Genomic DNA, 15,465 nt, shown 5'->3' with positions numbered 1-15,465 from the left:
CGTCATCCGACTGCGGCGCCTCATAAAGTCATTGACGCGGCTGACGTACGATGCGGCTGACTGTTATTTGTTCCGCCCCAGCTTCTTTTATTTTTGTTTTGCGTGCCCGAGCTTTACAGTCTGGGGAGAAGCACGCTATAAGATTGAAAAAAAAAACTTAGCAAACATGTCTGAGCAACAGGGCAGCCGCATCACTACAGTCACGTGACTTCACGCTCCAGCCAGAAGAGAAGACAATGCTGAATAAAGTCGTAATTCTGCTATTTTTGGACCAAACTGTATTTTCGATGCTTCAACACAATCTTACTTACCCACTGATGTCACATAGACTACTTTGATGATGTTTTTATTACCTTTCTGGACATGGAAACCATACATAGATTGAAGGGTATAGAAAGCTCTCGGACTAAATCTAACGTTAAAACATCTTAAACTGTGTTCCGAAGATGAACAGAGGTCTTCCGAGTTTAGAACGACACAAGGGTAAGTCATTAATTACATTATTTTCATTTTGGGCGAACTATCCTTATTAAGTAGTCACGCTGTTCCCTTTGGGGGCGGAGGCGAAAACACAAGCTTATACAGTATGTAAATATACACACAGACAATGACGCCCCCCGCTGCACGCTAGAATCTCCGGAAAAACAAGCCTATTTTAACCGCAAAATGTACGCTTTTAAATATACATAAACTGCTATCTCAAACATGGAGAGGCTTCTTCATGATCTCAACTAACAGATTCTGCAATTAAACGAAAATCACAAATTTTGAAAAAAAACGTTGTTTCTCATTTTCTCGAAACTTGTGCTGCCGACTTGTGTCACTGGTTTCCGTGACGGGTCACAAATGAGTACCATCCACGCCAGTAACTGATGAGAGAAGGATAATGTGAACTCCACTGCTTTGTTCTCATTGGTAGTCGCTCCCGAAATTCGGTCGACATTTGCATAAAGTTAAACTTTTCTTAACTTTCTCGCGTCGCTGGACACGCCCATACGGTCGCCAACCGTCACTTTCGCTCGTGTCGCTGGAAGTCGCCCGGTTTCCATTGAAATGAATGAGATTGCTTCGCTCTGCTACTGCTGGTCGCTGGCTGTCTGAATGGGGCGTTAGGTGGCATTGAACAGGTAAATCTTTCATCTGATTTTTTTTATCAAATCAGACTTTTCTGGTTGCATATGGATTCTAGGTTTCAAAATTAAAATATGATATACTTTAAAACAAATTACATTACTATTTTTAAGGTATCATTTTCATGAAGGCATTTTTTATTCCTAGAGATACAGTAAAAAGGCTGCACATACGATCTCATAAATGCATTGGTAAGGATTGTCTCTTTAAATGTTAAATGTAAAAAAGTGACAGATATTCCCTTTAAATTTAAATTTTGCTTACAGGTTAGTAGACTATTTAAATCAGTTTTAATGAATGTTGTTGACACATTAATGACTGAACTGAAAGGCGCTTTAACTGAATGCAATATTTCTCAAGATACTAATTATAAATGCAAAGTATTTTGTAAACTAAAAAACAGAATGAAGAATAGGTATTACAAAAAATATGAACTTGATATGATTGTAAACTGAGAGGAGTTGTATTATTGAATGTAATGTTTTGTTACTGGGTGGCAGTATGATCTTAAGTCTATGCGAGTCTGTTAGGCAGCTCATGGGGTGTCCTTTGGGGTGTCCTTTTAATCAATCACCTGCAGTTCCCTTAGCAAAGTTAAAACTTTTAGTGTATATTTGTCACCTTTATACACTGAATGTGCGGAAAGTGTAAAAAGATAAACCTAGGTAGTGCATCCTGAAGTTAACATTTGGTATGTATTAGATTGTAAGTGGAACTTTTTTTAAGGATTAAAAGTGGCATACTTGAAGCCATCATCATTAATAAAACCTAGTAAGCAATAGCTGTGACATAGAGGGGAAGTTTGAAAGTGATCTTACTGCTGCAAACAACTCCTGCGTACAGTCCATTCTTACAACTGTTGCCCGCACCCCATCCACCAAATAGACAGTCACGCACTGTTGATTCATTTCCAATACATGTAACATTATTCATCCATACGGGCTCATTAGATGGAGCCAGATATGATTTTGTCTGAATAACTTCACCACAGCCCAGCTCTTTACAAATAACTGCAGCCTCTTCTGGACCCCAGCCAGCATAACACACAGCACCCCAGCTATTATTATAAAGAACCTGAAGTCTGCCATCACATTGACTCGAACCATTCACCAGCTTTACATCTGCAGGAAACAGTGATTTTACAATTACGTCGTATCATTATGAGATATTTAATCATGAATGAAAAATTCAACTTACCTCGACAGATGACTCCAGCATCTTGTCCATGGGTACAGCTGCTTGCTCCTAATGCATTTGATGAACAGTTTTTCACTGTTGGCTCATTCCCAGAGCAACTCACTTCATCCAGCCACACGGGTCCTGAACCCTGGCCAAAGGAAGCCCCAGTTGTTGCTGATATTGGAGTCCCACAACCAATGCTACTACACACCACTGCAGCATCTGTTATATCCCAGCCAGCATCACAGACGGTTCCCCATTGATTATTATATAAAACCTCCACTCTTCCAGAACACACATTAGCTCCATCTACCAGTCTAATATCTAAAGAAGAGTGAACGAAAACAATTAATATATGTTTAAAAGCAGGAAACTCTTTGCTATTTTGTCTCTTCACACTCTTAAGGTGGTAGGCAAATGCTACAATCTGTTAGTATTAAATTGTCAATGGAATCACATTTGGTGGGTCAGTTTAACAAGGAAAGTGTGCAATTCAAAGAACATGGAGATGGATGGGTCATTGTTTCATATAATTCCCACCATGTTTCCCTACAGCATCCAGATTGAACAGATTTCAGCCTCTAACACACTCTGTATTAAACAAATCCAGGGTCAGTGGACATTCTGACCTCTGCAAAGACCTCTGTTGCTGCATATAAATTCCTAGTTGGAATATTGCAAAATAATAAGGGTGTCATGATTCGATTTTAAATCGAAATCGATCGAAATTAAGTCACAACCTTGAACTTTGAATTTAAAAATGAGATCGTCGATGCTGCCACGCCCCCATGTCACGTCCGGTCGGCTTGTCAAGCAGGGGAAAATAGACCTCTCAGAAGTGCCTTTAAAAACATCGGTCCAGCGGAACACGATTTATATTTTAAACATGAGGGATGTATTGCTACAACTCCTTGTAATGCATATCATAAACAGGATTACTACCTAGTGATCTGACTTCTGACAGAGCGCAGCTCTCTGCACGTGCGTGAGAGTGAGAGAGGCGCCAAGATGCAGCAGGTTATATTTTAAACAAAAGGGATAGTTTGCCTCAGCTCACATGAAATGCATAAAACTGAACAAATACGTAAGGATTACTACTTTAGTTTATGTTTAGACTTCGGACAGATGCGAGAGTGCATGCAAGTGAGACAGAAAGAAGCGCAGCTGCTTATGAAGCACCTGTTTTATTTCAGATGCTAGGAGGAGTCCAAGATGCGTGCATTAAGTCCATGTGCGTGCAAGAAGGAATCTTCTCTCTACAAGCTCTCTCGCGTAAGTAAAGCCCACAAACCCCCATGCGAGGAAAATAACACAATGTGCATGTTAATGTGAAACTATAGAAATAATGGCATATAATTTTTTGTCTTTCAAAAAAAAAAAAAATCGACAATCGAATCGAATCGTGTCCTTAGAATCGAAAAATGTAATCGAATCGAGGATTTGGAGAATCGTGACACCCCTACAAAATAATATAATTAAAAATAAATCATATGATCTTCCTTTACATATCACAAGTTCATCTTCACAAAAATAAATAATAAACTATTAGTGATCTTTAGTAAAAATTATTTTGCAACCATAAAATAATGTCCCCTGGACATTCTCTAATGGGTATTTTTTGAAACAATGTTTAAAGGATTGTAGAGTTTTTTCATGAAATAGTAAAAATGTGCACAAATAATTTCTTTAACTGATAACTATCTTTAGCAATTTAGTTAATTTCATAATAAACTATTCAGGACTCGGAGACATGACTAACATGTGCAATAAAGCAATTAAATGAGCTGTATATAAAATCCCTTTCAGTTGGTCACTTTGATGTCACATCAAGGGAATGACTCATGCTCGCATGTAGCTCACATGGCAATGCATTGTTTCAGTGTTGCCTCTCAAGGACACACAGCTTTGGGAAATAACTGGGGCAACTTAAGGGTGACAGTGAGGGCCTGTCCTGCAGGGAACCAACCCTTGACAGACCCTCACTCCTCATGCACTCCACAGTCAGTTGAGATGCCACAGGATTTGGTAGGACCATCTCAATGTGTACCAGTGGTATCCTTCAGCTTTCTTTTCGACAACAAAATGTCGATTGTTGCATCGTAGGGTGAGCCAACCCTCTCTTTAGATGATGGTGATGATGGTGATCCTGACCTGCCTCCTTTGCTGTAAATAGCACACTCTTGCCAAGACACTGAACCATACAACAGGCTTGCAATATTAAGGGTTTGGACAAGCCCCCAACTGCACTGGGACTTCAACTGCCTTGAGTTGCAGTTACAAGGCAAAGATTTACTGGTCCACCCCGACAATACTGCGACCGCTGTGTGGATCAACTGACAAGGTGATCTGCACTTCCTTCCTTCAATCCACCTTGTCCTACCAACATACACCTGGTGCTAAGATCACTCCAGGGTGCCCCATTCGAACCTTTGCAGTCAGTCAAATTAAAGTTTCTATCCTTAAAAACGTTACTCCTGGTTGCAGTGGCCTAAAGAGGGTAGGGGACCTGCAGGCTTTTTTGGTAAAAAAAAATCATGCCTAAAGTTTGGTCCTACTGACTTCCATATAATTCTAAAACCTTGGTCCGGCTACTTTCAACTCCCTTCAGGGATCAGTTGGTGAACTTCAAAGAGGTGCCCCTGGAGGAGACAGACCCAGCATTAGCTTTGTTATTTCCTGTCTGCGCTACACAACTGTACATGCACCAAGCTCAGAGTGCCTTTTGTCTGTTACAGAGGCCAGCAGAAGGGAAATGCAGGCTGCAGAGGATGTCCCACTGGATAGTGGATGCTATCGGCCTGGCTTACCAAGCTCAGAGTGTGGCCTGCCTGCTCTTAATCTTAATATACCAGGAGTATTGCATCCTTAAGAAATGTCTAAAGAAAGCCTGAAATATCTACTTTTAAATGAAATAATCACAATCGAAAACACATATTGCCTGTTTATGTAATCTGTATAAGAGAAAAGAGTCAGTTTCTCCTGTCTGACCTCATTATTTTTAATGTGATCACACCCATTATTCATACTGTATGGTAATGGCCTAACGTGAACTATGCAAACTTTATGAACACCCCCAAACAATGACAAACAAAGCATAAGTTTCATCAGACTTTACTGCATGTTAGGATAATGAAACATATACACACGTGAGGAAGATCTTCAGATGGTCTTGGATAGTGAGGAAGAGTGATGAAGAGTTCATCTTTACCTCAGAATACTCTGGGTGCATTTTAAATAGCGACTGGATTGAGAGAGGTATATTATTCCCTCATTTATTTTTAGTTACATCCGCTATCATGTTGTCCTTGATGGCAACTTTCAGTATAAAAGAGAGTATAAAAACGAGAGGCAGGTGCGATACCAAATCAGCTTTTTCGTTTCGAAAGCCTGCAGATCAACTGCTATTGAGAAGCTTTTTTCTAACTGCTCAGGAAGTACGTTGCTTGCTAAAGTTGGTTGGAGAGACAGCACCACAGCGAAAGCTTGCGGATTTCCACCTCTTTGATTTCTCTCAGTTTTGAACTTGAGTTTGAGTGTATGCGTTGCCACTCCCCTGTGTGCTTCATCAACTCTCTACCACCGCCTGAAATTTAAACGGCCGTAGCTCGGGCGCCTTTGCTCAGATGAACTCGCCCATTGGGGTGGTTGCTCCACCGGAGGGGACCTTTCGAACGAGCCTACCCACGACCCTCTAACCCCTTCCCCGGCCGAGATACGGCGGTCCCTCCCCGGATTTGCTGAGGCAGCGTTTGTGTAGGCTTATAATGCTGATTATTATGTTTTAACCTTTTCAGATAAATTCTTCAAATTACACGCGTCACACACATCCACTCATCCCCATTAAGATGAACGAAAAAGTGGGAAATAAAACGCTTTATTCCGTTTAGTAAAACCAGATAGCCCAAGCTTTATGTCATCACATTATCCATTTAAAGGAATAGTCTACCCTTTTCCCATATTAAACTATGTTATTTCCTCAACCTAGACAAATTAATACATACCTATCTTTTTTCAATGCGTGAACTGTACAGCGTGTTGTAAATGTGTTAGCATTTAGCCTTGCCCCATTCATTCCTATGGTACCAAAAAAAGTTTTATTTTGTGGCACCATACTTACTGGTATAACTCCTCATGTAACAGTTTTTAAATAGGGAAAACACAGAAGTGTTTAGTGGCTTCCCTGTTTGGTACCATAGGAATGAATGGGGCTAGGCTAAATGCTAACACATTCACAACACGCTGTACAGTGCACACATTGAAAAAAGATAGGTATGTATTAATTCATCTAGGTTGAGGTAATAACAGTTTAATATGGCAAAAGGGAAGCCTATTCCTTTAATGCCCTGTTGAATGACCTACAATTGGTCATTTGGCTGTTGCACAATTTTTTATCTTGCTTGTCAGGGCAAAGTTGTTTGATGCCCATTTTCTTATTATCTGACAATATTTCAAACAAATTCTGTATTAAAAACTCTATATTATTACAATTGGGTTAATTTGTTTCACTCACGATGCTCACAATCTGAAGAATCGGTCGTACTATACTGTCACACAGTGTCAGGATTCAGGATGCGGAAGAACCCAAGCGCGTCGTGGATAGACAACACTAGACTTTATTAACAAAACAAGGTAAAAACAGGAAAACAAAACCCACGAGGGGCCAAACAGAAGAGGGTAAACACAAATCTAACAAGACAACACTAAACACTATCACTTAAACAAAACACTAAACATAAACTGGAACACAAGATATTCACTGCAAAACTCACAGGTAAACTCTTAGACAAACAGAGTAACAATGACGAACCCGCACTGGATGACAAACACAAGGACTCTTAAATAGGGAGAAAATAAATTACATACACCTGGAAATCATGTAAAGGATCGGGAAAAAGTGACGAGACACGGGAAATGCATGGTCAGAATAAACCAATACTAAAACCACGCATCTCCCACATAAAACATTGTAATATCCGAACCCTGCCATGCTGAACTAGATCTAAATACAAACAAGGATCTGGCAGGATCCTGACACACAGAGTGACATGCATTTTGCTTACGTGGAATGATAAAGCATTGTCCGGAACTACATCGTTAACGTAACATATGGTTCTCCATTAGGGCTCGCTGCATTTCCATATTTTAATCACAGATTTGAATTGGGAAAATGAAGGGCACTGCTGAACTCAAGGGGTAAAGGCAGTCTCTGCCCAATTCAGCTCGATCATTACATGTAACCAACCGAGCTGTGCGCTCAATTTTCAAAATATTCAATTTTCCAACATATTCATCTACTGTAACTAGACACTGTGTCTAGAAACTCTGAAAATATTTATTAAATTTTTTTAAATACATTTAAAAGTAAACAGGTTAGATTTTAGAAAGTTTACAAGTGGTTTAATATTTTGGTGGGACACCTGCCCAAACAGATGAGCTGCATCTGCTTATGTGGACAATATATGTTAATAGCTATTTATAACTTTCTTACAGGAATGTGTCTGCATCAATCTCAGCTGTTACTATACAACACTGCACATCCACAAAACCATGAAGTGGAAAGAGATATTCACACTTTTTGGACATTGCTGCCACTAATGCTTCTTAGCATTGCTTGGTAAAAGCTTTGTCATGTGATGTTAACTTGTATTTTCAGGAACCTTTCTCACAAATGACACAAAGATGCTTGTTAAGATTTGTGTTGATTATATTGCACACTACTTTGTTATTAAACTACAAGGAAAACATTTTCTCTTCAAGACTCCGCACATTCATTCTTCTTGTTGCTTCACAACAGAGAGCCATTAGGGGCTTAATCAGTGTTCGAATTATGTCAAAGATTATGGGGGGCCCTTAGCTAAGACCCACCCACCCAAACCCCCTGTCATTATAGGGTCTCTGTGATTTCACAAAGTAAGATGTGATCCTTGATCTCTCTTATCTATCTTACCCTTACCTATCTTTTTTCCTCATAAATCAGTACAAATTAATAGTTTAAGAATAATTTTTTAAAAGCCCTTAACCCTAAAGATAATAATAACTAAAGATAGTAACTAAAGATTTGTACCATTAACAAAGTGAAAATAAGAGACATGGGCACTACTCAATCTCAACGCTGCAGCCTCCAGAGGTCGCATTTGTAGTAGTGATGGGATTTATGGCTCTTTGAGGGGATCCGGATCTTGGCGATCCGTTCCTTTCAAAGAGCCGTTCAAAAGAACGGCTCTTTTGGCTCTTTAAAATATTTAGTCAGTTTTAAGAAGCCAGCTTAGGGGCATGTTAGTTTATCTTGGAAATAATCACTAGGAGGAATGATGAGGTGAGATTTGTAGTCTAATAATTAAGTTCAGATATCACACACCAATATCTGAGTTTAAATTATTCTGAAATATTGATTTTAACCTCATTTGTCATGTGTGGACTATATTCCATAGGGTTGCACAAAATCCCTCTGCTTAGACAGTGACATCACTGTTTTGGATTTAACCTTTAATACAAAATGTGTGTATGTGTAAAGCTACTTTGACTTATGTTATTCATACAATACCTACTCACAAATAAACATTAAAAAAAATCCGGCTGCAATGAATTTCTGTGCAAAACCGCTTTTACTACAAACTCTTCCACAAATTAGAATAAATAAAATGGAAATAAATGTCTACATACAGTCCACTATTAATACTATTATTACGGTAAACTTTGCAAATAGGACATCTGGGGCACACCGTTTTTTTTTCCACTGGAGTTCTCACGTGAACGATGCGTGCACAACTATCATCATGTGCACCCCTCCCCCTATAACTGTTCTGTCTCGCGGAGGAGCTAATTTGTGTGCATCTGTGTGAAACACGCATAGGAAAAAAGAACGACAGAAAGAACGGCTCCCCTCCAGCCGCGACTCGGCTCCCATCGTTCATGTTAATGAGCCGTTCAAAAGAATCGGTTCGTTCGCGAACGTCACAACTCTAATTTGTAGGCTGCATCAGTCATCAAGACTATCTTATTTCAGAATATTAAGTTTACCATTATTCTTAATTTATTAAATTGTTGTAATATGCTTATGACTTGCGAATGTAATGTTCAGTTAACTTTAATAAACCAGGCTTGACGACGTATGCAGCCTGAATATGCGACCACGTCATTCTTCACATAATTTTAAAGAAAAAACAGAGACTACTAGATCAGGTTTTGAAAGGTCTTGTCAAAACATGTTTAGTATGGGTTTTGTGGACTTATATCAGTGACTTTAAAATTGATCATTTTCAAAAACATGTACATACTTGTTGCTCACATATTATTGTAGCCCAGTTTGTGCTGAACACAATGTTATTAGACCTTTGCCATTTTTATGTTTATAAGCAACTGAATAAAGTACAAATGTCAGTGCAGGTCAAAAATTCTCCAAGGCCAAAAAAACCTCTTAAACTTCAAAGGGTTAAATAACTTGTTTATGAATTTGATCATTGGATTTGGTGGAGATAAATGCTTTAAGCGTAAATGGTTAACATGCAAGTAAGCTCACGTTTAACATTTCCAAATTGCTACCTACAGTATATTACATCTTTATTACTTGGTGAATAAAACTATATAAGTATAATAATTTTTTAAAAGCCAGATATTTGCTACACTTATGCAGGGCACTGGAAGGAGCAGCACCAGTGGCACTTTGGTAAGGATTCCCTATTCATATGTTTTTAAAAAGTTAGATATCTAATAGTGATGGAAATTTTCGTTCATTTATGTGACTCGTTCATTTTCAGTTTGTTCACCAAAATGATTCGTTCAGATTCGTTTCTTAATTTCTTAATTTTACATAAATACGCCAATAGGTGGCGAAGATGTGTGTCATTATGTGCTATAAGACAATGAAAGACTTTTTGCAAAAACTCATTAGTTTTTAATAAAGCTCAAATTGTGAAATACTAAGCATCATTTATCAAGCTACAGAATATATTAAGACACACGTACATTTATAGTACATCTAATCTGGATTTGTTGTAAATAAAGACCTCAATGCTGTGAGTGATTGGCATGCCTCCTCTGGTTCAGTCAGTCATCAGATCCTCTTTCACGAATCATATAATTTCGGTCATGTCGTTCAAGACTTCGTTCAGACGCAGATGACTGACTAAAGTTCAGTGAAATGGGTGGATTAAACTATATATAGATATATAAACTATATTAAACAGACATACCATTTTTAAAATACAAAGACAAATTTTTCTACAGTAATTAAAATAAACAGCGGCTCGGTCAGTGAAGGGCATATTCATTCAGTATGTTGAGCCAATCATATGCTCGGCCACAGCTCATACTCGATTGCCATTGGCTCGTAATTTTGTCACTCTTTGAAGGCAGAAAGAAAGCCGCGCTTCATTTGTCCGTGCACCTCAAGAAGGGAGGGAAATTTCAGTGAACGAGAAATATGAGTCAATGGATGGCGTGAACGAGAATGATTCGTTTTCCTAAAAGATTCGTTCAAAAAGAACGATTCGTTCACGAACATAACATCACTAATATCTAAATGACAGCCTCATTCATAATACATACTTCATTAGCTTTGACATAGTAGTTTCAAAAATGGTCTTACTGTTGCATAAAACTCCAGCATAAAGTCCATCTGCACAGCTGCTAACACCATATCCAGTAAATGGACAGTTCTGCATGAACATCTCAGTTCCTGTACATCGAACATTATCCATCCATTTTGGCCCAACAAATGGACCCACATATGACACTGGCTCGACAACTCCAACACAGCCCAGTGTTCTACACGCAACTGTAGCATCTTGTAGACCCCATCCAGTGTGACAAACTCCACCCCAGTGATTATTATAAAAAATCTGAAGTCTGCCATCACATGGACTCGTACCATTCACCAGCTTTACAACTGCAGGAAATATTGATTTCATATAGAGTATAAGCTCTTTCAGGGATTTAACTAAATTATTATTATAAGATATTCAGTCACAAATTATAATTTTTACCTACTTTGACAGATGACTCCAGCATCTTGTCCATGTGTGCAAGTACTTGTTCCCAATGCCTTTGATGGACAATTGTCCACTGTTGACTCATTCCCAGAACAATTCACTTCATCCAGCCACACGGGTCCTGAACCCTGCCCAAAGGCAGCCGCAGTCTTTATTGCTATAGGAGTCCCACATCCCATGCTATTACACACCACTGCAGCATCTGCTAAATCCCAGCCAGAATCACACACGGTTCCCCACTGATTATTATATAAAACCTCCACTCTTCCAGAACACAGATTAGATCCATTTACCAGTCTAATATCTAAAGGAGAGGGGATGAAAACCATCAGTAAATGTCAATGTTTTAAAGTCATTCTAGTAATTTCTTTTCTGCAAATCCCACAACTGGTTTACAGTACAATAATGCTGTGTTATATAATACTAAATACAGACAAGATAAATAGAATACACTTATTGTTAACTTATCCGACTGGTCTGGTTCTGTAAGTGAAGTTATGCTTTAAACAGGATCATTGTTTGTATGTGATCACAAATATCCTAAATCACTTGAAGGTTTTGAGTAGAAACTTGCAAAGGAAGAAACACTGTATCATATCCTACCTCGACAGATGACTCCAGCATCAGATGAATGTTTACAGTTGTTTAATGCCATTCCAGGAAACTTGCACCCCTGCAGTGACGATTCATTCCCTGTACATTGAACATTATCCATCCATATTGTTCCTACACCAGGTCCAAAGTAGTTATATATTTTCGCTTCAGCACCAGTCGGACATCCGACCTCTTTACACACTACTGCAGCATCATCAGTACCCCAGTAATCTGAACACACTGTTCCCCATGATTCATTATGAAGAACCTCCACTCGACCAGAACATGAGTTATCACCATTTGCCAACCTAATAGGAGCTAAACATAAATAAAATATGTTATTAAAAATGCTTTAACATCCTTGTAAATTCTGTCATTATTTACTCACTCATGTTTTAAAGATGTAAGCTGTTATTTTGTCTGATGAACACAAGACGAGACATTAATATCTTTTTTCCATACAATGACAAATCAACACGCCAGTTTGAAAATGTGGGATGGAAAATAAGTTTCTGGGCTGGAGTAGAGGAGAAAATGTTCCATGATGAATGAATGAGCATGCCACACAGGTTCTAGTCCAAGCTCTTGTCCTGTCCAGGCTGGACTACTGCAATGAGCTACTGGCTGGAGAGCCTGCACAACCAAACCCCTACAGATGATTCAGAACGCAGCGACAAGAGTGGTATTCAATGAGCCAAAGAGGGCGCATGTCGCATACCTTCTCAGGAGCTGTTCCACAACTGTGGAATGAACTGCCAGTCGCAACACAATCTGCTGGCACACAATGTGGCATCTCTTCCGCCATTACCTCACTTCCTAATATAAGACTTACTATCTTTTCCTTTTTTCTTGATCTCTCTCTGTACGTTCTTACAAAAAAAGAAAACTAACCAACCCTTGGCTATGTATACTGTGTTAGACTTGATAAGACTATTTCCAGTTCACTTTGTGTATTGCTGTTCTTGTGTTGCTATAATTGCTTCTATTGTTTACCTCATTTGTAAGTCACTTTGGACAAAAGCGTCTGCTAAATGACTAAATATAAATGTACCTAGAGTTCAGTTTTCCAGTCATAGATACAGTTTGTTTACTAGGGCTGTCAATCAATTAATACTTTTAATCAACTTAATCACACCCTTTTTATGTGATTAATTACATGCTTGTTGTGAAAATTATTTTTGTTAATCTTTGTTGTTATCACTTTATATATATGCAACAAAGTAAACCATCAGACTGAACAAATTCAGTCACTTAAATTCTGTGCCTACCTCAATGTGGTGCATTTTTTAGAGTAAAAATAAGTGAAAAGATCTATGAGGAACTGTTTGTTCTTGTAAACAACTTTGTGCTCTATTCCAAAAATCTTTGGTTGCATATATGAAGGGTGACAATACATCACAAAAGCCACATGTCGTATACACATATGGTACATGAGATTGAAAGAGTTCACTATTGTCCAAAACGTATTTAATATTTATGGAATTATTAGTGGGGGGTTTAATAAAGGCACTCAGGAGGTGTGTTTGTCCTTTGTATAATTATTTTTGCAAAGCATCTGACACAATCAGATAGCCGCACAAGTATAAACTGAGGGACAGATGCAATACCAAATCAGCTCTTTTAGCTGAAAAAGCCAACCTTTGCCCGGCCGACATCAGCAATGGTACAGCAGGGATGTGGTGATGGGACATGATGACTCTGTTCCCTTCCTTCAGGGAACGAGGGTTACATATGAACTGAGATGTTCCCTTTCAGTCTGTCACTACAACGTCACGTCATGACCGATGTTTTGGGAATCCCTACCAAAGCGCCAAGGGAGCTGCCCCTTGCAGTGCCTGTGTAAACCTTTTGTCTCTATATCTGAAGAGGTGGAACCTGGGCTTTCTGCAGAAGGCCGATCACTACTTTTCCTTAACCCACGATAGTGAACTAGGCAAACTGAGAAGTGAACCCTGTCTGGGCGGAACTAGGAACGCTGGGGAAGAAAGTGGGGTGGTATTACAGTTTTTCTCGATTGCTAAAACACTATAACCAGGCTTTTGAACTAAAATTTCAAAACCATAACGCTATTTTTCAAGAAGCACAATCATTTTGCTTAACTATAAACACTAGTCCCCTGTTTTAACACATGAGTCAGATTTTGTGAACTGTTACTTCAAAACTCTACACACAAATCCCTACATTTCTCAGTTCTTACACCATCTGGTCACATGGAAAGCACTAGCATTCAATACTGTTCACTCAAGTCAGCACAGCTTAGGATCAATTAGCAAACAATTACCAAGGTGGAAGGACTAAGAGTCAAAATTGAACACACATCAATCAGATCTTTCAATAGATAGATAAAATGGCCTGAATCAGTTCACTGAGCTTTGGAACAATGGATCCACAGAGAAATGAAGGAATAGGTCGAGGGGAAGGAGGAGGCAGAGGAGGAGGCAGAAGAGGAGGGAAAGGAGGAGAACATGGTAAAGGAGTAGCAAGAGGAGGAGGACGTGGTGAAAGAGGACATAGTGAAAGAGAAAGAAGAGGAGGAGGACGTGGTGAAAGAGGAGGAGGGAGACGAAGGGCAAAGGGGACAAGCAGTTTTAGATGAAATACGAGCCACTCTAGTTGACCATGTCCTTGTCCATGGTATGACTATGAGGGAGGCTGAGCAACGAGTAAAGCCTAATTTGAGTCGCTTTACTGTTGCCTCCATCTTCAGAGCCTTCAGGGAGGAAAACAGATAGGTGAACTTACAGTAAGACTGCTCTGTACAGTAACTTTAGTGTGCATACACTGTTGGACTATGCCAGGGGCGGATCTAGAAATTTTTTTATGGGGTGGCAAGGGGGTGGCATGAGAACTACGAGGGGTGGCAATAAAGTAAGCATCCATGGTTGTCGTGTATACAAGACATTTTATACTGTATATACTATATGGTGTATACACTGGATCTCAAATTTGTATAACATAAAAAAATGCAACAACAAATGTTCCTATAAGTACCCAAGCAGCTACCTTTAGCATTTCTACTGTAGCACCCTTTGTCTTAATACTACAGTAAGTTAATACATACATCTTACCAATACCTAAAAACACTGACTGTAACCATGATGAGCAAGTTGAACATAAAGACTGTTATATAAATAAAATAGGTTTGCCTAGTTTATATTAATGTAAAACATATTTGAAAGGCACACATCTCTTTCTCTCATAAGCCTCTTCTTTAATCCTTTCACTCACTTCATGATGGATTGTTTCTGTTTTTTCACTTCTTTTAGCTCTTCACCATCCATTTCTATTTAATTCAATTCAATTCAGTTTTATTTATATAGCGCTTTTCACAAAAGTCAATTGTTTCAAAGCAGCTTAACATAAATAGAAGCAGTGAAAAGCACAGAAAAACGACAGATAGCACAACAAAATACATGATAGCATTAGCAGTTAAATTTGCTGCGGCTATGACTCAATATTATAAGTGCACGTATTACTAAAGCAACGTCTAGAAGAGGAAGCTTAGAAAAGCCCAAAAAGGCTGCCTCACCGGGGTGAAAAAACCCCTAGGAGAAAAAAAACCCCCGGGCTT

At 38.9% G+C, this 15,465-nt stretch overlaps 1 protein-coding gene across 1 annotated transcript; it reads right to left on the bottom strand.

Annotated features, from left to right (window-relative positions):
* Positions 1-1,899: 1,899 nt before the first annotated feature.
* LOC141282897 (scavenger receptor cysteine-rich type 1 protein M130-like) lies at positions 1,900-11,479 on the bottom strand. The gene is made up of 4 exons (XM_073815986.1): positions 11,299-11,479; positions 10,898-11,197; positions 2,329-2,634; positions 1,900-2,252 (listed from the first exon to the last, which is right to left on the bottom strand). Exons 1-4 carry the CDS (start codon positions 11,477-11,479, stop codon positions 1,900-1,902), a joined length of 1,140 nt encoding a protein of 379 aa, XP_073672087.1.
* Between the last annotated feature and the right edge of the window lie 3,986 nt (positions 11,480-15,465).

Source organism: Paramisgurnus dabryanus, chromosome 1 (assembly GCF_030506205.2).
Source record: "Paramisgurnus dabryanus chromosome 1, PD_genome_1.1, whole genome shotgun sequence".
Taxonomy (NCBI): Eukaryota; Metazoa; Chordata; class Actinopteri; order Cypriniformes; family Cobitidae; genus Paramisgurnus; species Paramisgurnus dabryanus.
Note: the sequence above shows the minus strand (reverse complement) of the source record. Positions and strands in the feature narration are given on the sequence as shown.

What these genes read in the sequence shown, in the direction of transcription:
- LOC141282897 (XM_073815986.1), bottom strand. Translation starts at nt 11,479, where the DNA reads ATGGGATGTGGGACTCCTATAGCAATAAAGACTGCGGCTGCCTTTGGG. An exon ending in TGCTGGAGTCATCTGTCAAA is followed by an intron (nt 11,198 to 11,298) that starts GTAGGTAAAAAT and finishes TATTTCCTGCAG; the next exon opens with TTGTAAAGCTGGTGAATGGT. An exon ending in TGCTGGAGTTTTATGCAACA is followed by an intron (nt 2,635 to 10,897) that starts GTAAGACCATTT and finishes ACTCTTCTTTAG; the next exon opens with ATATTAGACTGGTAGATGGA.